This window comes from Engraulis encrasicolus, chromosome 14 (genome assembly GCF_034702125.1).
Source record: "Engraulis encrasicolus isolate BLACKSEA-1 chromosome 14, IST_EnEncr_1.0, whole genome shotgun sequence".
Taxonomy (NCBI): domain Eukaryota; kingdom Metazoa; phylum Chordata; class Actinopteri; order Clupeiformes; family Engraulidae; genus Engraulis; species Engraulis encrasicolus.
This window is the reverse complement of record NC_085870.1, coordinates 10,575,964-10,600,353: the sequence shown is the minus strand read 5'-3', so window position 1 is coordinate 10,600,353 and position 24,390 is coordinate 10,575,964. Positions and strand designations below refer to the sequence as shown.

The 24,390-nt window shown below is 40.7% G+C and overlaps 1 protein-coding gene across 4 annotated transcripts in view; it reads left to right on the top strand.

The window, feature by feature from the left end:
• Positions 1–24,390, top strand: part of fhit (fragile histidine triad diadenosine triphosphatase) — a 237,054-nt gene that overhangs the window by 197,335 nt on the left and 15,329 nt on the right. For all 4 annotated transcript variants that reach the window (XM_063216343.1, XM_063216341.1, XM_063216342.1 and 1 more), the window contains one exon: positions 3,772–3,840. In XM_063216343.1, the coding sequence (XP_063072413.1) occupies positions 3,772–3,840 (69 nt within the window). The remainder of the gene's footprint in view (positions 1–3,771; positions 3,841–24,390) is intronic.

Genomic DNA, 24,390 nt, shown 5'->3' with positions numbered 1-24,390 from the left:
AAAGTCACAGGCACAAGAGATATCTGGGAGAGTTCCCCCGGCCCAGGGTTCAAACCCACACTATCGGACATGGGTGACAGCAACACTAATGAGCACACTAATTGGTCATGATGGCTATCTCTGTCAATACCTTGGATTTAGAGGGGAGGTTAAAAGCCACCGCATATTTTTTTCTCCCTCCGCCCTGTTTGAAATCTCAAAAGTACATCTGAATGCGGACAAATGTCCCTGTGGGCCTTTGGGTAAGCCGGGCTCCTTGAACAAACCTGGATGACAGTGCAGCCGTATTCGCTGTTGAAGTCTCCCAGCAGGCCTTAGCCTTTACCCAGCGAGAATCTAAGAAAAGCTGAAAGGCATTGATTGGAACTCTGTGATGTCATTGCCGATTGATAGGAAGGCGGGGAGGGGGTAGGGACTGTATTTGAGTGGAATTTTGGCAAGTTTCACAGGTTTCCTTTAGGGCACTGCAGACCCTCATTTAATTTTCTTTGTCTTCTTAGTTGAAGCAGAGAACCACTTGTGCTATACCTACCAGATACCGTAGCCAACTGCAACACTGCAGAATCAGCAATGCTTCACGACACTACCTGGTCTTCTTCAACATAATATTGGGTTAGGACATTTACAATCAGATGAGCAAACACTTTTAGGATCTCAGGAAAGAACATTTTATTGTAGAATTATTATTTGTAGATTCATGAATGATTATGTCTGTAATAGGATGACAGCATCATACCAGCATGGTACTGTAGGTTTGGCATTTAGCTGCAGTTGCATTTCTGACCCGCTACCTTAATAGCCACACAGCTGTTCATGACAAAATACATTTGTCTGCCCGTCCAACTAGATTCAACATAAACAATATAAATAGTGTCACAGCCATTTCCCTCGTTTGTCTTCAGCCACTGTGTAATTAATAGACCTGTTTTAATTAGAGAGAAAAATAAACTTTCCAAATCTCTTGTGTCAGTGGCAGACAGGTTGGTGGTAACTGGAATATCGGAAAAGGGTGGTAGGGGACGTCATTATGTGGTAGAGGACGTCAATGCTGCTAGCTGCCTTGTGAGTGGGCACTAGCGAGTGAGTAAGTGTTAGACGGTGACTGCGACGAGGCAGGCTGTGGGGCTGTGGGTTTAAGACTGATAAGAGGACATACAGCGAGTGTGGCTGCCAGTGAACCGTGGACCAAACAGCTGCTCCAATTAGAGGCTCATTGAATCAGTGCCTCCGGTATGTAGGCAAGGTCAAGGACAGCCAGGGGTGTGCATGGGGAGCTAAAGCAAACACACGCGGCTAATGCAGCCTGGTTTCAATCAAGTGGTTAGTAGTTGGGGATGGAAACTAGACAAGATGCGGGGCAGCGAGTTTGGTAACACTTTATTTTAGGGATACATCTATTAGCACTAATACATACAATGTGCCTGTATAAGTAACTTATAAGGCATGAGCAAAGCAAAATCAAACATTTGTTAGGCATGTATTCGCAAATGTCTTATTCATGCACAATAAGGGATTTATTACCAATTTAACCTTAGTAAGGACCTAGTAGGCCTTAGCATTTGCTTAGTACATGCCTTACAAGTTACTTATGCAGGCATTAACATTGTATGCATTAGTGCTAATAGATGTATCCCTAAAATAAAGTGTTACCGCGAGTTTTATGGCCAGTGAAAGACTAGTTAGAAAAGTCTGTCATGCAATGAACAGAACTACAGACGGTACAAACTTGTAGGCTGAAATGTAATGCACCGGCTCCATGAATAAACACAGTACTTTCATGGTCTTTGTGACAGATAATTATTAATAAAAGATTATCCAGTACATTAGCATTGTGCTGTACACAATGGGGAGCCTATTCAAAGTACTGTAAATGTGGGAATAAGCTCATGAAGGAAGGCCTTCCTGCAATGTACAACTACGTCGGCTCAAACTGACATCATACCTGGCGGTGTGTGGCAGTAAATTGACCTTCAGTTATAATGGTATGAAAAGTGGTTCCGTCCAACAATAGAGTGCAGGACTGTGAAACTGTGTTAAGTTGTCTGTAATGTATTCAGTGCATTAAGGACTCCTGAATGATGCATTACGAGAACAGCCGGGTTTGCCTTAAGAAAAAACTAAGCCAATTGTTCTTTTCCCTGCCGAGTTTCACCTTTGAATGCTATTTAATATCATGCACGAAAGAACCATCTCTCGGCTCTTATGGTATAGCCTGTTATGATCTAGACATTGAAATGTCCTCTGAGATTGGTTTAAAATGCTAAGGAACATCTGAAATGTCTTCTTGATAAACAGCACGCTGGTAGATGCATGTTTTTCCCCCTACCAAAGTGTCCTCAAGGTAGGAAAACTTAATAATGCAACCATTATGCAAATGAACTCATTAAATACAAAATGCATTGCAGCAAAGCAGATGCCTCCAAACATGTTATCTTGTTTGTAACAGTTAGCAGCGCTTGCTCACGTAGGCTCCTCTGTTTATCTCCTCAGACCAATAAAACTCAAATGAAATCACGGGGATGGTTTATACTGCGGTGGATGAGCAACATAGCTCATCTGTGTTTTGATGAAGTGTCAGCACAGGCTGGAGGTTAATTTATTTGTTCTTCTCCAAATTCCTTCGCTGATGATTAGGACCCCGCTCACTGACATTTAATAAAGGCATTAATCCAGCCTTGTTGAAACCAGGAGGTTGATAAAGAGTCCTGTAAGTAGACGCAGGGACTCTATTTTTCAATCACGTTAATTCCGCTTTTCGACTAGCCGTGTGTTGCCTGACATACAGCCCTGAATGATGCTGTACAGGGTAACTGTAACAAGTTGCTGTATAGGCACTGCTGATGACTGCCGTTTTGATTTATATCTCTCATGGAAGTTGTGTCCTTGCCATATGTAAGCCCCAGGCCAAGAAAATGTTGTTAAGTTAGCCTAAAAAGGGCGTTGGTCTTTTTTAGGCTACCAGACCACCAGCCAATCAGCAAACAGGGAAGGGACGAGAGATGGAGATTGCACTTTTCAAACTTCAATGAAGTTCACCCTTCCCAATGTTGTTTTTTTCATGACCAAAAGACATGCATTTCAAATTTGAACAGAGTTCACCCATTCCTCCAGTAAACATTTCTAAATGCCGTTCCAGACTGTATGAATTCAACTTATATGGTAAGACCAGGCTGTATAGTGTTAGGTCTTCCCTTTGTATACCAGCATTAACCTGTTCTTTGATTCATCTCACGCTACACAAATGACGTCAATTAAGTTTTAAATTGATTTTAGTTCAGAATCTCAGGCATGGTGCTCTGCACCAATATATACAGGCCAGGGAGATTGGTAACACTTCTGTTTTGTTGTTGTGCCTTGTTGTGGTACTATACAAATCCATACTTTCCCCAGAGGAGTGCTCTTCATTGTGAATCTAGCCATGCAGATGGTGTGAGGCTGCAGGGAATTGGAAAGGACATATGACAAAGTCAATTTAAGTTTTAAAGGGATTGTATAAACCTAAGTGGCCCCTGTGGTTCGCACCGGCATGCTTGGTGGAATTTACTACTCTGATGCGAGTTTCAAAATCCAACAGAAGCTGAATTGTGGGGCATTGCTATGAAGAAGAATGCAGCCTCAACACTAGTCACTGCTGGGTCATACACTGAGATGGATAGATAGACATACAGACAGGCCGACAGGCAGACAGCACCCAATAGTATTAAATGAAATGCTTTTTGGATGTCTGACAGATCTTAAAATGCTATTTTCCTTCTTCATCTGTTATTGCAGCATGTCCATGTCCATATACTACCGAGGAAGGCCGGGGACTTTGAAAAAAACGATAGTGTCTACGATGAGGTAGGACATCTGCTATCCACCACAGTTGCACAGTATACTGTTGCAAACGTTTCTATTTTAGGCTGCACTTATACTGATGGCTTTTCACCTGCAGAATTCTCTGCAGCATCTTTATGAACGAGATGGTTATGTATTCAAACACAGTCCTGATTCTACCAACAAATTAAGAGCTCAGTGAAAGCCACTTTGATTTTCTGTTTTGGGACCCTTTGACCTTCTTGTTTTTGTGACACTTGAATGTAATGGCTTTATTTGTGCCCCAAAGACATTGAAACATTTTCAATCAAATCCTAATATCAGATCTTTTTTTGTTACATGTTATGCTTTGCACACATCACCCACTCTAAAGGTTCCAATGACAAAGGTTTGAAATGAATATTCTAATAACCATGTCTAATAAAAGCAAGCTTAGTTATAAATCCCAAAAGTGCCTTAGGCGGCGAAATAGACCAGAGCCACAACACAGCTCTACCACTGAAATATAAATAGGTTTGTTTTTTAATTTGCATGCCATCACAAGGGTTATTGTGAGCGCACCCTAACATTTTCTTTTCTTTTTTTTTTTATCTTCCTTTCCTTTTTTGCGGCTGAAAATGAGAACATTTTTCCTTAGAGGTATTTTGCTCCGTTGTGAGTAATCACCCCAGGTTCTCGCTGCACACCTTCTGCTGTTTAGTCTTTATAGCCCAAACTAAGCACCTTTTCTCGCCCATAAAGGCTCTTTAAGAAGCAATAGAACAGTTCAGCCTGGTGCCTCCCACAGCGTATTGCCATGCATCCCGAGCTAACCTGTTTTATTTACTCACTCACTTATGCATCTCTTTCGCTTATGGCCGTCAGTTTTTCCACAGTGACGCATCGAGCATCACGTTGTGTAGGTGTAGATCGATAGTGTTATTTTTATGATGTAGAGATACTTTGATGAACGCAGTGCATTCTTTGCACGCATTCTTTTTCTTTATCATCTCCCACCTGGGATGTTGTCAGTCAACAAGAGTTATATTTCAAGGAAGAGCGCATGCATTGCTTTGTGCAATGTGTTTCTAATGTGGCTTCTGATTGATTAGTAAGTCAATAAGAAACTCGTTTTACCTCCCCTGTGGACAGTGAGGGGCTTTTTCACCACCAGTGTGTGTGCAGATGACGGGTAGGGTTGGTTGTTTATCCTGGGAGTGAGAGTAAGGAATGGGACGCTTGCGGGGGATTTTATTTGTCATTTTGTTTAGACGAAGTGACACGCCGGGGAAGACACACACACACACACTGCGTCGGTCGGCCATAAAGAGCCTGTCCTCCTTCCTGACAGCCACGCTCAAAAGAGATACAGTCCTTAGCGAGCTTTTGTGCGTTGCTCTTCTCTGATGTACCAGATGGCACATCCAATTTTCTTTGCAGTGTCACCTTGCCGAAGACAAAAAAATGTCACGGCGTATCATACGTGTGTTGACTTTTGTGTTTTTTGTTTCTTTCTCCCTTTGAATGCATCAGCTTGTCAAAAAAAGCTAATAGGTAAGCTAGTGAGTGGAGTGCAAGTCCCAGCTCAACAAACATTCAGTGTTGCATATTTTTTTTTCCTGTGATGAAGACTGTAAACTCACCCATCATCAGCACTGAAAATGAAAAGAATGTGTTAAGATATACAGACCTGTTAAACGTACCCCTGCTCTGAATTCCACGCCATGGTTCGGGGACAAAAACATTACTCAATAGTCATCCTGCCCTTTCTCAAAATAATGACATACAGTATCATGGTGGCATGGCAGGAAAAAAAAATATATATTTTACTACATGGCTTCAAATGATGATGAATTGAATAAGTAGAGATTTCTGAAAAGCGTACTTCTTTTGATTACTAATATCCTCTTGGAGCCCTGCACCTCAAGACCCCCTGCTCTCAACATTTTGTGCCTTCGGAGCTTGCAACATTTCATCAGTGGTTCTCTACTTGAACCATATTTTTTTTTACCAATCGTGTTCTTATTCAAAACAAAGGAAAAAAAACCTTCAAATGCTGATTTTAAGGAAACCATGAGGTAAGTCTCATCAGCTTGACAGAGCAATTTCAAGATTGAATTGAAACCTTTGCATTGAAGCCTCCTTGAGTTTTGGTATGTGTTCATGAGAGCGCTGCTTTGTCATTTTAATTGCCAAGGCAACAATGATAGAGGTGGCTGGGTTGACAGAGCGAGATCAGCGGCGTGTTTGGCATGTGCAGTGGAAGAGCGAGGCGAGAAACTATCATTTCTGTTGGTGCAAATGTTTCCTTTACTTTCCCACAAGCCTTATTCACAGCTCCACTCATTACACCTACTAAAGGTCAGCAGTTTTCAAAATAAGTGTTTTGACCTTTTAATCAGGCAAGAGAAAAAATGAGAGTCACTGTTGGCTTTCTTTCCCACTTTTTCTAGTCTTTTTTTTCCACACACAGTTGTACTGGGGGGGGGGGGGGGAGGGGGGTGTTAATGCCCAGTGCCCACATTCAGTAAGATTTATGGTTGTAATTTTTGCCTGCATATATATTCAAAAATGAGGAGATTTACCTGAACTTTGAATCCACTCTTATTTGTTCATTGTGAATATCATATTCACTCAAGTTCATGAAACGTAAAAATGCATTATCGCAAAAAACACGCTGAAATCTTGAAGCGCCTCAGGAGAGTGAGAAAACACTGACATTTTTTTTACACCATTACTGCCAAGGAGTGAACATAGCTTCGTCCTTATGCCTTGTGTACACCAAGCGCGACCTACGCGACCCAGGTAGCTGAGGTGGTTTAAGAAGTTTCGCCATGAAATCGCTTTATTCGCTCTGGACGCGGCATTGACATGTTTGATTTAGCTAATCACATAACCGCTCCGGCTTGACATCCTGGGACATTCGGAGATATGAACGTTCCAATTGGTTTTCGGCAAACCGCGGCATAGCTCATTACCACAAGATTAGCTCGACTTTAATTGTTACAATTTGCTCTGGTCGCTCAGTTCGCTTCGCTCCTGGTGAATTCGCTCTGGTAGCTTTATTCGCCCTCCCTACATAGAGAAATAACGACTTCCGCTGCTCAGGTAGTGTGGGTCGCACTTGGTGTACACAAGGCATTAGTCTATTACTGGTGTGATTGAACCTCTTCATCTTACTTCTTACCAACCAACAGCGTTATCCACCGCCTCAAACATAGCATCTCTTCCAACATCACTGGTGTTCAAAAAGGCCAGTCTCCCGACAGAGAGCAAAAGCCCTGTTGTGTATTAGTTATACCGTATCTGAGCTCATAACAGAGGTGATTTGCCTAATGAAATTACCTGCTGGGCTTGTGCGATGTAGTGGAATCAGATGGTTTTGGTTACACTGAGGCCGGATTTACCACCTCTGCTCTTATTATATCCACAAGCTGACTGAAGCAGTGCCATTAGCAGTAATGCAATATATTCATCTTCTCAGTGAGAGATAGAAGGATAATTCAAGATGATACAAGGTAAAACCATCTACAGATTTTACAGTGCTTGAACAAAAGCACCTCCTACGTATTTTACTATTTTAAGTGAGGATAGGTTTCTCAAGGATGGCCTTTTTTGGAAAATGTCTACATGTAAGTACAAAATGCCTCTGATTGGAAACTAGCCCTGGAAGTGTGGCTGCTAAATGGCTAAGGTTAGAATATGGTGAATTCTGCTATAAGTGTTTTACATAAATATAGTTGCCAAACATTGCTGTCCTTAGTGGTAGTGGAAAGTCTCCTGTGATGTGCGTTACCAGATTTTATCTAAATCTGGCATCAGAGAACAAAAACGTGTGAAGAGACTACATAAGGAGACGGCGTACTGTATCTTAGAGCAGTATGGCATGAAAACACATGCTTCTAAAGCATTAAGTGCTTCTCTCCCATTCACAGTGATAAGACTAGTCTTTAAATATGTGCAACCTCTACATACTTTGGTCATTGAACATTGGGAATCTCAAGGTTATTTCCCTGGCTAGTTGCTTACATGTACACATACAGTAGGCCTATCCTAATGCACCAGCTTTTTTATTATTGAGAAATGCAAGGACAGACATGTAGTCAGGGTCGTATTAAGAAGGCCAGGGGCCCCTAGGCTATGGTTGCGGTGGGGCCCCCCAGAAAACTAAATTTGCGACAAATTTACATAGACAGTGACATATTACATGCCAGTAATTAAGGATAACACGTCTACCAACTCTACTGAACATGACAGATGAATTTTTCAATATTACATCTTGTCATAATTCTGCAAATTTTCACTTTTTACCAGTCAGGGGCCCCCTGGCAGGTGGGGGCCCCTAGGCTTCAGCCATATCTAGCCTGTGCATTAATCCGGCCCTGCATGTAGTTGTCATTCTTTGCAGTACAAAAAAAACTCTCTTCGTAAAGAGTGAATTCTATGAAACCAGAAACTATGATGCTATATGCTAGGATGTCCATCTATACGTTCCATTCTCATGTTCATGAGAAGAACACTGCCCCTGAAAATAGTAGTGGTGTCATCTTACATGGTATTGGCTGATGGTGTTCTATTCAGTTCTGTTCTATTCCGTTTTTAGGCTGTCCAGTCACCATTTGTGAAACAAAGAACCTGGCAATTTTATATATTTTGGCTGATCTGAAATTTGATTTTATGTTGTGGAATAATAACTAGTTTTCATAAAAAAGTTACAACCGGCAATGCAACTCATACAAAGCATGTTTTAACAATTCCTACCTTTGAAAAAGGCCTATTTATACTTACCTCACCTTGATGTTTCTAAAGCCCGATTCGGACTGGATAAATACTGTATTACCTATCGACCCCTGGTAATTCGCAATTACCCCCGGACCTCTGTGATTTTTCGGGGCGCATTCGGACGGGATAAATAAACGTCTGTTATTTACTCAATTCCCAGACATTACAAGGGGGAACAGTCGCCGCTCCTATGTGAAATTACCCCAGGACGTCTGTGTTTCGCCGAAATACAGTAGGTAATTCGCGGCGGAATTATTACCTCTCAAATCGCGGACATGGCAAATTCGCACAGGACTAAAACCTCAGACATTCTCTGTAGTTATTCCGAATTACCGGGGGTCCATAGGTAATTAAAGTCCCGTCCGAATCTGGCTTTATTGTACTATTTGAATGTCTCTCTTTGCTGTGTGTTTGTCAGGGTTATCCTGCTGTTGTACAGTGCATTGACAGATTTTGTCAAACACACACTGAGTAACTAGAGGTGAGGCTACAAGGCCTGGCTGCTGTCCAACTGTATAATTCAGCTTTATCTTCCTTTATCGTTTTTATCGGATTGGATCTATCTTATTAACTTCAATGGGCCTAGATCTGTCTATCTCTCTCTCCCACTCTCTCTCCGTCCCTGTTCCTCAAGAAAATCCATCGTTCTTCACCCTATTCTCTCTTTTGTATTACATTCATTCTTTCTCGCTCCTAACCCCTCTCCTGTTTCGTTCTTTCTATCTCCACCTCTTCCTTACTGCCTGATATCATTTGATAGCCTTTTTCATTATGATCTCTATCAAAGTGCTCTCTGTGCAGTGTGAAGCTACTGCGGCGATCATATTCAAGGGGGCTTGCTCAGTTTTGATTTGGCTGTTATTTATCATTTGCCCCTCCACTTTTGTGGCAGTGTTATTAGGGAACACGAGAGGAGAGAGGGCAGTGTAATGAGAAATATCAATGTATCCTCATGTTCCTGCCCGCCCTGACAGCACACTATCCATCTTGCTGACACTTACCTAGTTAACATTTTCATCAAAAGGGCCGGGATCCTTTCCTTTCCTCTCCCTTCCCTTCCTCCCCATCCTCTGCGTCCTCCCACTGACTATGGGCTTTCTGGCCAAATGGTTTGTATGAAGATGAAAGGTCTCAGATAGAGGAAGTCTTTTACTGTAGTACATGGTCTTTGTTGAATATGGTGACATCCGCACCCTCTGTAAGCTGCCATTTCTTTCCCACCAAGACAAGGCAGTTAAGACATGGTGTTGTCACATGAACAGTGCTACTGTTATACAACATAATTTATGCCCATTTCTCCCAGAAAATTGCTCTTTTGATATATGCCAGGCTGGCATAATAGGCACTTAGAACATACGACTAAAGAAATGACTGCAGATGTTGTTGTGCGTCTGCTGAGTGTATCCTTCTGTTTGCCTGACAGCGTATTTCTCTTCTTTTTGCTGGACATGTCCATTTGGTGCAGCAGGGAAAAAAGGAAACAAAACAGAAACAACAGATCTGTGTCTGGTTGTTAGATGGCACTTGAGCATAAGCAGAGTGATGGGGCACAGAGGGGAATGAGTTCAATACATAATTTTCAGATAAACACTGAAATTATACAGGGACTCACTACAGGTCATTGCCCTCATACAGTGAACATGTACCTCCCCCAGGAGAGAGAGAGAGAGAGAGAGAGAGAGAGAGAGAGAGAGAGAGAGATCCAAAAAGTTACAAGTTTTGATGTTGATCTCAAGTCACCAGCAAATGGTGATAGTTACTGTGAAGCTAAATAAACAAATAATGATAATAAAAAAACAACATTGAGACTAGCACAGACCCAGCCATACTTCCAGTGATGATGCTCAAAATCACTGAGTTGTAGGCAGCTTATTAGGTGCCTATGAACCCTGCCTTGGTACTGTACTCCCAGGCTTGTATATTCAAGTTTGAGGAGTGTGGAAATGGGGGACAAAAGACATTTTCTTTTTTTTTGGTCCAGAGTTAAGTCAGGACACAGACCAAAAAAGTGCTGAAAATGGGCTATTTGGCCACCCTGCCAGTGGCCCTTGAAAGTGGAAAGCTTAAGTTAATGAGGTAAGTCGATGGCTAATAAGATAATGCCATCTAAGTTGATGATGAAGCTGATGACTTAAAACCTTTGAAATCGGTAGGTGATATAACCTCCTGGGCGTAGAGGGACAGCTAAATGTAGAACTTTACAAGCCAGTAAAATTACCGTATTAGGAAGGGAAATTGTCTAGAAATTGTGTGGGGTATAGTTCATAACGTTTAAAAGGTTTTATGTTGCCCTCTTGCTTTTTCCGTGCCTACTTCATGAAGGACATTGTATACATACCACGTGACTACCCTATGTCCTCATATCTGCTAACATTACAGCTGTGTCTTCCACTAACATGGAAAATTCCTACCAAATGTTTCCCTGACTGATCAAATGTGCACTTTCCTGCCCAGTCATCCATTTTATTGTCTGGTTGAAAAAAAATAAACATCAGTTACACTGGGGTAAAATTGTGATATTTATTTCTTTGAACATTTGTGACCCGATGTCCCGCAGAAGACAAAAAATATTGTTTTTTAACCTCATTTTGAGTGAATATCCATCACAGGTCCACATGCCACAATTTCGTGTCAAGGCCCAGATGCGGGTATCGATCTCTGCTTCAGAGAGCGTTCCCTCTCCCTGCTCTCCCCCTCCAGAGCCATCAATATACTGTCTGGGGCCATTCTTCTATGGGATGGTTTGAAAACCATCTCAGTTTTACACTCTCGCCTCGCTGATTTCCATCTGTGTGAACTGTGGAAGACGAGACATCCAAATTTAGTTGCAGCGTCTGTCTCCCCCCCCTCCACCCCTCCACCCAAAGCGCCCCTGCTTTTGTCAGGTTTATGAATGTGTTTGCCATAATGCGCTATCGACAACATTCGCCAATGATGAAGGTGTTAATTATTTAACCACCACGGAACAAAATGCGATAATTTAGCAAAGCATATGGAAAGCTCAGTAAAAGTTGCCTTTTCCACCCCCTTGTCCTCCTCTATCCATCTCTCTCTCTCTCTCTCTCGTTTTATTCTCTCTTTTGTTTCACTGAATCACTTGGCAGATATTTCCAAATGCAAATGAGTTTCCAGTGCATTGAAGATCCTGTGCTGAATTGTGGAGTGAAATACATATGGCCTGATCATAGCCTGCACTTAATGCACCAGTGTCATTTTCAGGGCGGCCAAGTGCTAGGTAAGTGTGGAGTTGCTGGAGATGTGTTGATTTGCATCGTATTTCAAATGCTAATACCCATAGGAGGGCATGCTCTCAGGTCTGTGAATGGTGTGCTGCGTACACCAGACAGAGCGTGGAAGTAGAGGATTGTTAAATGCTTGAGTTATACACGGAATATAAAGCAAAAAATGCTCTCACTTCTTTTCTTGTGCGTCATTACCCCCTGTTTAAAAACACACCTGAGGCTGTTAAAAATATGCTCTCCCTCATTTTTTTTTTTTTATATTCGTTCTCCTCCCCCGTTGCTAATTAAATCTTGGCAGCAGAGGGAGGACTGGATTGAAGGTGAGGAGTGAACTTGGGAGTGAGGATGATGGGGAAGCAGTAGAAACAACAACATGAAGATGGCGTGCCACCTCTGTGTCACCCTCAGAGATCTTTTATGTATCGTCACTCCTTATCCTGTGTTTAAATGGATTGTAAGCCATGAAAACAACAATAATGAATTCGGTTGTCTCAGATTTACCTTCTGATTGGTCATGGCAATGCATGCATTTCTGCCATATGGTTACCTACATCTAATATAGTCATAGAGGTGGGGAGACCACTGGCAGCATGTAAACCTGATGCTTTGCAAGTGAATTTGAATTGAAACTTATTCTCCCATCCAACACCCACCGTATAAGGATCTGGTGTCCTGTTGGTGCTTGCCTCTAGCACCATTTAAGAGAAAAAAATAAATAATTTCTGATATGTAGCGCGCTATCTTTCTGGATCGGTTATTTTTCCCCAATTGAACATCCAGTTACCCAGCCATAGCCTAACAACTACCAATGTATGCACATGGTGTATTTGTGGCCTGTTGATAAGGTAAACCATTCATCATGACAGAACATTACCTCGCTTACATGTATGTCACGTTCATATATTTTACAGGTTTCTAGTATTGTGATAGTAAAACCATATTAAGTACACCTAGGCAACGCCTATAGCAGTAAATAGCTTAAATACATGGAGTTTCTATACATAGCATACATGTATGTATGCGTTTGCACTGAAAACGAATTAAATTTCAGACACATTGTATGTAAATACATGTTTACAGTGTATGTATTGTACAAATAATAACAACAAAAGGCATTCTATTCTATTCTATTCTATTCTGTTCTATTCTATTCTATTCAATCCTTTAGGTGCCACAGTGTTACAGCATTCTCATTTGCAATGACTACATGTACAGTATGTGCAGGTACATGATTTCTAGTCAACAAACACTGACCTGGAATCAACTCATATTGTAGAGAATAACAATAGAGGAATTCTTCTAGTAGGTATATTCTTGTCAGCCTACAAAATATGTCAGCAGTTGCCATAACGGTATACGCTTTTGAAGGAGGTTTGAATGGATATAGTAAGGTATTTTGATGATTATTTTAATGAAGACTTACAGGAGACATTTTTCTTGTACATACAAATAGGTGTTAATATGTCATGTCGTTTAAATTTCGCATAGAGACTCACGACCCCTGTCACCTTGTCCACCTACAGTACATGTCACACATCTTGACAGCATTTTAATGATGTTGATACAGGATCAGATTTAACTTTCGGGTCCGATGTGTAAATCTCCCTTTCCCTCTTTAGGCTTGTCAGTTCCCAGAAGTGACAATACTATACGTATAGTTGTGGAAAAGGTGATATATTATATGAGACGAAGACAAGAAAGACACATCAGTCTCGCTAGCACATTGTACAGATCTACACTGCTGTGCACACACCTGGGCTCCCAAATTCTATAAAGAACTCTGTCAAACATAACAATCTACTCTATACTATTGTATTCCGTTCTCTTCTATTCGGTCCCACTTTGCTCTGATCATGTAGCGTAAGTAGCGTAATTAGCGTAATTACTTACGCTTCTAATACGGTTTTCTAACTCAGCCTTGCTTATACCTGAGAACCAGAAGTCTCGTAGCCTCTTACTGCAGCAGGGGTCGCCGGCGACCCTATTCACTTGCTGAAAATGCTTAAATACATCATAACAACATTGCTATGCCATGATTTTGAATAAGTACATTATACTTCCTAGCCTTTTTTTGTTATCAAATATTATACACATGTGTGTACCTTTTACAATGGTATGTAAATATCTTGAGGAGTGATTTCACCGCCATTAAACATCTTTAAGCCTTGCCATATAACAACTTACAAGACAGTGTGATCTCTCAGGGCTTCTGGTGTTTGCACAATCAGTTCAATGAAGGATATTTCCATATGGATGGCTTTGTGCTCGTAATCCCATTTTTTCCTGTCAGCTCATCCCACTTCTGCAACACTTCCTCAGACACAGGCATCTCTCTCTCTCTCTCTCTCTCTCTCTCTCTCTCTCTCTCTCTCTCTCTCTCTCTCTCTCTCTCTCTCTCTCTCTCTCTCTCTCTCTCTCTCTCTCTCTAAAATAGTGAGATCTGTTTTGTGCGGAGAGTGTGTATTTCTTTGTAAACTGCTGTCTTTGTTCTACTGTAGCTTGCATGCACTTTATAGCCTACCAAGGTTTGTCTGCTCTTAAATACACGCCTGCTGTATGAAATCCCATCAAAATAAACCAGAAAAGACAGCCACCCCAAAAATAACAATATAACATTTGCATACACACTCTCTCACTCACTCACTCACTCAGTGTGACAAGGTAAATCTAGACGCCAGAAAAGCTTAAGAGCGTTTTGATAGGCAACATTCAATGTTTCACAAGGGAAAGAGGGAAATATGTTGCGTCTTTTAAACCTTGCGACGGGATTAGGATCTCAGGGCTTATCGAAAGTGGCAGGCAGCAACAAAGAGAGCCGCCGTGGATGATGCCGGCTATAACCTTCGCAGGAAATCATCTCTCATTTGCCTCACACGGCACAGCTGCTTGCTGTGGGGAGTGGCAAGCACCACACAACCACCGATTATTGCTCTGTGCCCTGGCTGACAGAGGAGACTGATTTGTATGTTCGGAGAAAGAAAATCATTAGTCTAAGGACCTCCGGCCTACTGAAATTGCTCTGTTGATTTCGAGGTTAAATAAGGATAGACTTTAATTTAGAAGTCAACCTTTTTTTAATAAACAATGCAATGTCCATGGGAAGGCAGATTGACAGTGTGCAAAGTCATATTATCTACACAGCATTATGAACACACCAGTAAGTTACTTTACTGTATCCATAAGTGCTAATTGTAATATACCGCCAAGGTTATAGCAACCCATGTGTAGCCATTTTTGCTGTTAAGGTGCCAAAGGTGCTCACTCCGAAATTAACAGTCAGCCTTTGTCCTGCACCTTTTCCTGGGATGTGCACAAACTGCACTTTCAATTGAAGGTGCCAAACTCTTACATCTGAAGTGTTGCAATACTTAAGGTTTGTTCCAGTGTACAAGAAGGAATTTCATACTACTTGGAGTTGTGTGACAGTACATGTAAAAACTTGAAAGCTACTTTGTAAAGCATCATTTATTTTTGTAAATATCATCCTTGATGCAATTACCAAGAGTTTTCATTATCTGCATTGTCCCTGTTAGAAAATTGTGGTTGCATTAGATCTACAATCTACAGAGATTGTTACATTTGAATTGTCCCCATATTTTGGTTGTGCAGTGCTGCACTTTAGGGAACAACAACAAGGGAAATAAACATATCTATTTTGGCACTGGGAATATGAGGCATGCATAGAGCAGGGACTGACATTGAAATGCCTGTAAATATCTTTATAGTGTCCTCAAAATTCCTGCTTATGCTCAAGTGGATTAATTAAAGGGACGCTATGCAAATGTGTACAGCCCTCTGCAGCAAACTCGTTTGACTGCGATGGTGAAAGTGCGAGTCTATATATACACACAGAATAATTGCGCTCACTTTGAAACTCGAAATAATGCTTGATCAAGGATTTCTCAGCAAGTCCAATTTTCCCGTTCTTCTTTTTTTCCTCTACAGCATGCCACTACCTTTGGTGTTAAGGTTTGAAAGTGGGGAGAAATAAAATGGCATGGCTCTGAAAGGCGAGTGTTTTAAGTAATGATACATCTGTAGTGTTAAACAGTGTTATTATAGCACATTCATTCTGTTGGCGCTAATGAAAGTGACTTCTGCTGTGATTGTGACTCTTGTGAACTAAATGTCCCGAGACGTCGACCACCCAGGGAGACACTTCTTGCATGAACAGGATGACAAGCGTACGGTATTAAACCGCCACATTTTCCTTCTTTGAGCTCATGAAGTGGCTGTGTGGCTCTGTTAAATACAGTACTGTCGTATTTAGTCAACAGAGCTGCATGTACAGTATCTGCAGAATTGCACTGGCTATAGAGTATTTCAGCTACTTGCTTGAGATACTGCCAGAAATACTGTCAGGGCTTTATATTATGGAAATAGGTGTCACTGATGAAACTATGAACTAAAAGTGTTATGTGTCGCACATACTATGCATTGTAGTTATGACTTAGATGAACCCAAATGTCCATTATAATACAAGGGGATTGCTCAGACATCTTTCTGGAGGTAATCTTGTGATTTTTGTTCCCTCTATAATCTAGATGGCGCTCATGTATCAGACAGATATTACTTTTGTGCTAATGTTTCACACTGTTTTAATGTTTACCAGATAGGAAGTAAGTAGATCGGCATGTTCACATCATTCCACAAAACAACAGATATTTGAAATGCATTGTCGCCTTGTGTATGTACGTCGACTATTCGAGATTATGGAAATACTGTTTGTAAATTCCACCGCCTTTTTTCGCCGTCAGGATATGATTTGTTTTTGGGGGGAGAATAAGAGCGAGAGGGAAAGTTCACACTCTGCCGGATTTGAAAAGGTGCGGTGGATTAATGTATTTAAATGAGGGGCTGAAAGTGCCTACGCCACATGCAAAAACCACCACAGCCAATCTAAAGGCAGGCGGAATTACCTCCCAAATGAAACACCTTCTGGGAGTGGAGGGAAGTATTCTAATCGCGTGACTTTTGACATTCCTTCTGCCGAGTGCAGCACTTCGGCTGTCGTCTAATTTAGAGATTAAGGCCACTGTTCACGGTCGTTTACATACCTGCAGGTCATCGCTGACTCCACTCAGCAGGGAATGGCGGATGTGATCTGACTTAAAAAGAGAGAGAAAGGGGTGGTGGTGGTGGTGGTGGGGGGGGGGGGATAGAGTGGGGAGAAGAGAAAGAGATGGCAGGGAGGATGGCCTTACCGTGTACATTACTTCTCGGCTGACAGCTGACTACATCATTAAGGAACAGCAAATAATTGGCTGGTAGATTCACTAATAAAATAAATAATTGTCAATGGTGGTATTTTCTTCCCTCTTTCTCAGACATGGACTAATTAGAGCCGATTAAGTGTTTAAACTGCCACGGCAGGAGAGTTGGAGATTTTCTCTTCAAGAAACCACTTTGAGAAGTGCCGAGGTGCTAAAGCCTTTTATCAGTCCTTCCTTCCACAATAATCTCGCGGCGGTATAAATCTTATGCTTAGGGTATATAATTAGAGTTTCTTTACTCTCTTTCATAATCTCAGAGGTTGTATCTCGCTTACAGGCAAACCACTAAAGCCCAGCTACTATAATAAAGCTGTGCAACCTTTCATTTGGAAAAAAACGTTTTTTTTATGAAGACAGTTTTAAAGGACCTGTCAAATCCAGGTAATAATGTGTTTGGGAGACTCTCCAAAACATTTTACTAATCAACCACCATAAGCATAGTATGAACTCAAAAACACCTGCACATGCACCTCTTTTTACATTCACTATTTATAATCCGTATCATTTGCTCTTTTATAATTCATATTATTACTTTTCCTCCTACCCAAGTCCAATACAGACCTTTCTTAACTGCCATTTCTCAATGACCAACACCTGCAAAGGAATGCTGGACATGGCATTTGTGGTGTCCATCAGCATCTGTTCTTGTGCTCTGCCTTGGCACCCTCTGGGTTGTGGGATGTTAAATCTGGGCAAAGAGTAGTGCCAGGTAGTGCTCTGGCCATGTGTGTGGGCCTTGGTGCAGCGCCATGCTTCAGCGAGCCCCCACACCAAGGCCAGGTCATTACGCCACAGCTGCCTCCATGGCAGTCATGCCCAGGCCAGGGGGTGGCAGGAGGGAGGGGTAGAGAGGGAGGGAGACTGTGCCACATCGCAGGCCAAGCGTAGTCTTTGTTCCATTAAAGTGGAAGATCAGGAGGATGTCCATTGGAGACAAGTGGTGTGGTGTTGTTAGTCAATCCTTTGCATATAGCTCTGTACCACATATGTTACCACGGTCCTCCCCTCAGTGCTGATTTCTCCAGAGAGACTGCTCTTGATGCCATTTCTCCATTATGTTTGCTTTTTTTTGTCAAAACCATGGCAGAACGTTCCATCCATGGCAATGAAAGCCTTTTCACATATTTACCGCACACATCTTTCACATCTTTATTCTGTAGAATGCAGAAAATGTACAGCTGATCTAGGCAACCGAGAGCATTGGTAGACATTAATTATCATTCAAGGCTGAATGCTACGTAAGCGATTCATTCTCAGTAACTTCCTTGGATACTACATTCCCTAACAACAAGAACAAAAACAACAGCATCAGTAACACAACACCGTGAATGCAGCTTTGTCATCACGTAGGATGTATAGGCAAAAGAGGCTGAATATACAAAAGAATGCAGACAAAGAATAGAATGAGGAATATGGTTTCATGGCGTGACATGTTGCCCATTGGGAAGATTGATGGAGAAGTGGGAGAAGGAATAACCAGAGAGCTTTGGTGCCAGCCAACCCCATCCACAGCTGACGCTTATATTGAACAGGTGACGGCACGGCAGAAGACAAAATCCCATTACCAATAAAGTCCCATGAATTTGCATGTTAATTAGCTGCTATCAGATTTTGTGTCGTTATCACAAGATGACAGAATTTAATCAGCCATTAAACAGTGTAATTAAAAAAAAGCGCAAGGTGCTGGCCATGTCCTGAGCGTCTGAAATGATGGCGAGCACCTCGTTTGAGCTTAGAGACATTTGAGGGACATTCTGAAGGTGATGTCATTGGGGTTTTGTGGAAGAAAAACGGTTTGCTTATCAGATGTGAAGTAGACAAATGTTCTCGGCGAGAGCCATTGTTTTTCTTCCTGTGGATGTGCCACATTCAAAGTCTAAACAGATCAGTGCGATGGCTTGGCTAGGAGTTTGTGATGCATGCCCTGTCGTATGTGATTGCAGCAGGATTGTGGTAACATTCTCCTTAAATACATGCCAACAGAAATCACACGCACACACCAACACACACACACTCAGGCACACACACACACAAACGCACACAAACACACAAATACACACACAGACACACGCACAAGCACACACACACAGACACACACACACACACACACACACACACACACACACACACACACACACACACACACACACACACACACACACACACACACACACACACACACACACACACACACACACACACACACACACACACAGTAAGACACATAAACATGCACATGACACACACCTTCCAAATTCCAGCTTCTAATTACTGTGCCTATACCTTATAAATGCTGTTTACTGCTTTATATGTGGGTAGATGACGTGACGTGTAAATTTTGCTGTCGCAGGCTCTTAAAATTAAGTAAATTCATGCTTTCAAAATTGTCAATGCTTTAAATGATTAAACTAATGTCGTTGTTGTGAAAAAGTAATGTGTAATAAATCCAGAGCTTAAATAAGTATACTTAATTTTGAGTCAAATGTCACATTTGTCCTATGGTGTGACTGAGGCAAGCCTGGTTCTCCATATTAAAACATTTTTAAATAAATAATCAAAGCTCAGTCATTTGTCTAAACAGCCCTGGCATGTTTTTCAAGGTGTCTATTTTAGCAAGTGGCAAATGCTTAATTTTTTTCCAGTTTTTCTGAGACCGTATGGACTTATGAAACTTTTGTCGCAGAAAATAATGTCCTGTGGTGTTGTGACATCATATTTTTGGTTAATTCTGTGCATAATTATCTATTGTTGAAGCTCCAGCGGTACATAAATTGTGACTTTAGACCCTTAAGAAGCCAATGGCAAGGGTGGATGTTAGATTTTTCTCTCAGAGTTCTTCAGTCAATCAATTATGTTTTGCTACCACAAGATGTATTAGTTTTGTAGTCCTTTGGTGTGACAGCCATAAAATACATTTTGACAATGGTGTATATTTTTCATATTTTTTTCTTATGTAGATGTATGAAAATGCATCTTAGTACAGGTGAAATTGTATTTCAGTTGGCAACGACATGGCTTTAAATTAACTCAAAAGCTCAAAAGTCCTATGGTGTGATGGTAAAAGTCCTATGGTGTGATGGTAAAAGTCCTATGGTGTGACACTTTGGAGTATCACACCAAAGGACAAGCAGGTCACACCAATGGACTAGATATTTGAGAAATAGCTTTTAAAACAACTGGTAGTACATATTTTTTTTGTTTTGTTGTTTGACTAGATAAATATTGTGTATTCAAATTATTTATTCCTTTATTGGCCTTTGGAATTTATACTTTGATGCATTGTTGATGAATATTTGCTGTTAATTTTAGATACTATCAAATGATATAAAATGTAATTAATGGTGCTTTGAAACCATAAAATATAACGCTAACAGTGATCAGTGAGAGAGTATATAGAGGAGTATAGATGAATAAAGTATGCTGTGGAGAGCTCAATATACAGCATAAATGTGCTGTCCAGCTTGAGATACCAAAGAGGCACTGGCCACTACACACTACAGGTTCAATGGTGTGACAGTCATAGCATACCTACAAAAGTGTGATGGTCATGCCAAGGTCACACTTCAGTATGAGTCTTTGCAGGTTACATTCAATGACCGCATGGCTGTCATTAAGAGTTACGATAGGCTGATAATCGACGATTCAAAGACTTATAAGTGTAAAGTGAAGTCCATATTGACTACAACATTATATTATGATCAAAAGACAAAATAATCATGTTGATATATTTGTTTCTGGCTCAGTTTTGCATTTCTGTCCTTTAGCGTGACATGAATGTCCTACGGTGTGACATGTTTTAAACGCTCAAATATTTGTTTGAGCTAAACAATATGTCTGATAAACACTGAATATTGCATTCGGGAAGAACAAATTATCGTCCCTGAAAAGTTAGTATAAATTCGGACAATTTTGAACATTTAAAAGAAAGATATCCCTGTTTTTCCTCGAAGGTTTCTAATAATCTCACATCTAATGGGAAAAAAAATACTTAAATGGTAATTTCTCATTAAATTAAGACTTTAAAAAATTGCAATAAATATGAAGAGTGTAACAATGTTCATAAAACTCCATCAAGCCATTTCTACATTACTTAATATATTTATTTCTTAAAGTCACACCAAAGGACATATTTTCAGCAAATTGCTTTATCAACGTAAATAAATAATCAATGAATAGACCAACATTGTGACCACTTGGATTTTTTGAAAGATTAATTGCTGCACTACGTAGACATATACCTTTTTCCCTCATGAAGAATGTTTTGTGAAAAAAATGTTTTTTTTCTGTCCATCCGTCATCTACCCATGTATGTTCTTAGGTTGTGGCTTGTAATGCTGTTTGGTAGTAGTGAAATACTAGGTATATAACATTCTGAATTCTGAATATTTAATCTGTTTTTGCTTTGCATTTTTTCATGCCCCCTTCAATTGACCACAGTTGATATAGTTGACATCGCTGATTTCAAGGTGCACCACACTGTCTCTGAGCCATCCACAGCGTTAAATTGTTGTGAACATTGTGCCGCATCAATAATCAAGTATTCAGGAAATACTTTGGGGTTGGAGACAAACAGAACTATTCAGACGCAACATTCTTTTGTGTGACAAGGACATGGGTAGCGTTTTGGAAAGAATATTTCAGCCTTTCACTTTCGTTACATTCAGTTTCGTTTGCTGTTGAAGCAAAGCCCCCCCCACACAATTGTAAACATTAAGCCAAACTAATGCACCACATTGTGCTGAGTGCCACACAGTGGTCTCCGTATATCATGCATGTGTGAGTAAACAGACTTGTGATTTTGGTTTTAAAGGGGTATGCCACTATTTTGGGGCTTAATACAGTTAAAATCGTTGGCTGGGGTTTGTAAAGGTGGTTAAGTGTCTTATTTTTCTTGTTAAGCGTTGTCTTGCTTTAAGACAAGTTAAAAGAGGGAATATGTCGCTAAGCTAGTGAAAGTCAATGTATCTGTGTAGCATTATAGCATGCTACACGGATCCATTGACTTTCACTAGCTTAGCGACATATTCCCTCTTTTAACTTGTCTTAAAGCAAGACAACGCTTAACAAGAAAAATAAGACACTTTACCACCTTTATGAACCCCAGCCAACGATTTTAACTGTATTAAGCCCCAAAATAGTGGCATACCCCTTTAACTGTCATTGGCTCTGGGAAAAGACTTGTATAGAGCTGAACTCCTTGTGTGACCAGACATCCACTGTCTCAGTCTTCATAGTTTATCCTCTGCTTGAAACTCACTTTTAAGATCAATACCATTGTATGACTATGGGATCCAAGATGGAGGCATATTTACAAGTAGCTGCTGAACTGCCTGGCGTACTCCAAAAGGAGAGACAGAAACTAAAATCCCAATTGGCTGTTGTATGTTATTCTGACTACAAAATCAATGGCACTTAATAACTACACAACCTCTTTAAATGTGCCCATCGATGTTCTGACAGGGCGCATTTGAAAAAGGGATTTGGTCTTACGGGACACGCCACTTTTAGCCTGCTCTAAATTACTTGGTTGAAATTCATCCTTTGGCCTGAAAATCTGTTAAGTTTATTAATCTCCCTTTAAAAGTGCCCCTTAGGAAGCAGTCCGAGTACCGTGGCTTTGCTGCTGTCAACCACTTTAATTATTAGACTATTGGCTTCATGCTTGGTGTGACACAGCACAGCCATTTTTAAACAAGGACAGAGTTTCAATGCTTTAGGTTGACTGCACCACCTATAGAGATCACTTGAGCAAAACAGACCGGCTCAAGAAACTGGTTAAACCAAGAAGGCATTGGTGAGAAGAGCACTTGATGATGTGTCCCAGCCGTAGTGGATGGGGAACTCTAAGCCATGTAAGTGGTTCATTGTTTAATGAGCATGACAGCATGTGACCACCCACACAGACTTCATTACACCACACACGCACGCCACCATCACCACCCGAGAAGAGTCATCCGCAGGGAAGTGCCTTTGACATGCACTAATTATTAGTAATTAGCGGACAAGAGGAGAAGACTGGAGCCTGTGCCTAAGTTTTAATCTGTCTGAGGGAATTAGAAAATAAAAATCCAACCAATGGCCAATGCAGGAGTACCTGCCAACCTTAACTAATTTAGATAGTAATCTAGACTTACCTACATAACACAATGTCTCTGGCTCTAATGTCTGGAGTGCCATACAGTGAAGAGATCACATAGGAAATACTTTTTTGAATTTCCTGTTTGCTTTTCATGTCAAATTCTATGAAACGCCTCTTCCATGCACTTGCAGCCTTCAAAAAGTAAAACTGTGGGCGTGTCTGAGTCTGGCAGAGCATTGTAACTTTTGTCAAAAGTACATTTTTTTTAATGGAAATAATACATCAGAGCCGTAATCTGTGTGGCAGCAAATGATGTATGTAAATGAATGAGTTGAATGTGGGGAAAAAACAGATACAAGCTGAACACAAATATGTGATTCCAGTTTTAGAGAGGAACTTAACAGGCAGCAAAAGTAGATATGTGTATTCTATTTATTTCACGGACTGATGTTGACTCACGCTCAACGTCAAGATGAACTATAGCTTCCTCACGGTCATTTAATTATGGTAATCAGTGTTGAGGGAAGTTTGACGTTTCTAATCTGAGAAGAAGTCTTGTTTACTTTTTGCTCTGTGACATCTGACACAGAATATTCAAAACAGGAAATGGAATCGCTCAAAATGATTAGAAGTGACATCAACGGCCATCGTGCATGTGATGTAATAACTGTATAGTTAATATATAGTTAATATTAAAGACATTCCTCTTTCGAGAGAATCTACTAGACTAATGCTTGAACTGGCCTTGCCCCAGGGCAGACTCCTGACATGTTTAGTTTAGTTTAGTTTAGTTTGTGAGTGTGTGTTTGTGTGTGTGTGTACTCTTATTTACTCCTTAAATTAAAAAAACTAAACAAAAAAAAAACAAAAAAAAACAACTAACCCCTCTTTGCAACTGCACTTGTTGTTCTGTATATCTCCTGTGCACTTTGTATTTGCTTGTGATGTTGGCTTGATTATGTCCTCTTTTGAAAGTCGCTTTGGTTATAAAGCGTCTGCCAAATGCAATGTAATGTAATGTAATGTAATGTAATGTATAGTCACTGTTTTGAGGAAAAAGTCTCAAACTTTCTTAGACGTGATTGCATCAGACATGTTTTTCCTCGTTTTCCAACAAATCATTTGTCTTATGATACCACAAGAAAGCAATCACTTATCTATTATGCAAGCATGTTTATGCGCTCCCCTTTATTTCTTATAATGAGTAGGATGCTATTCG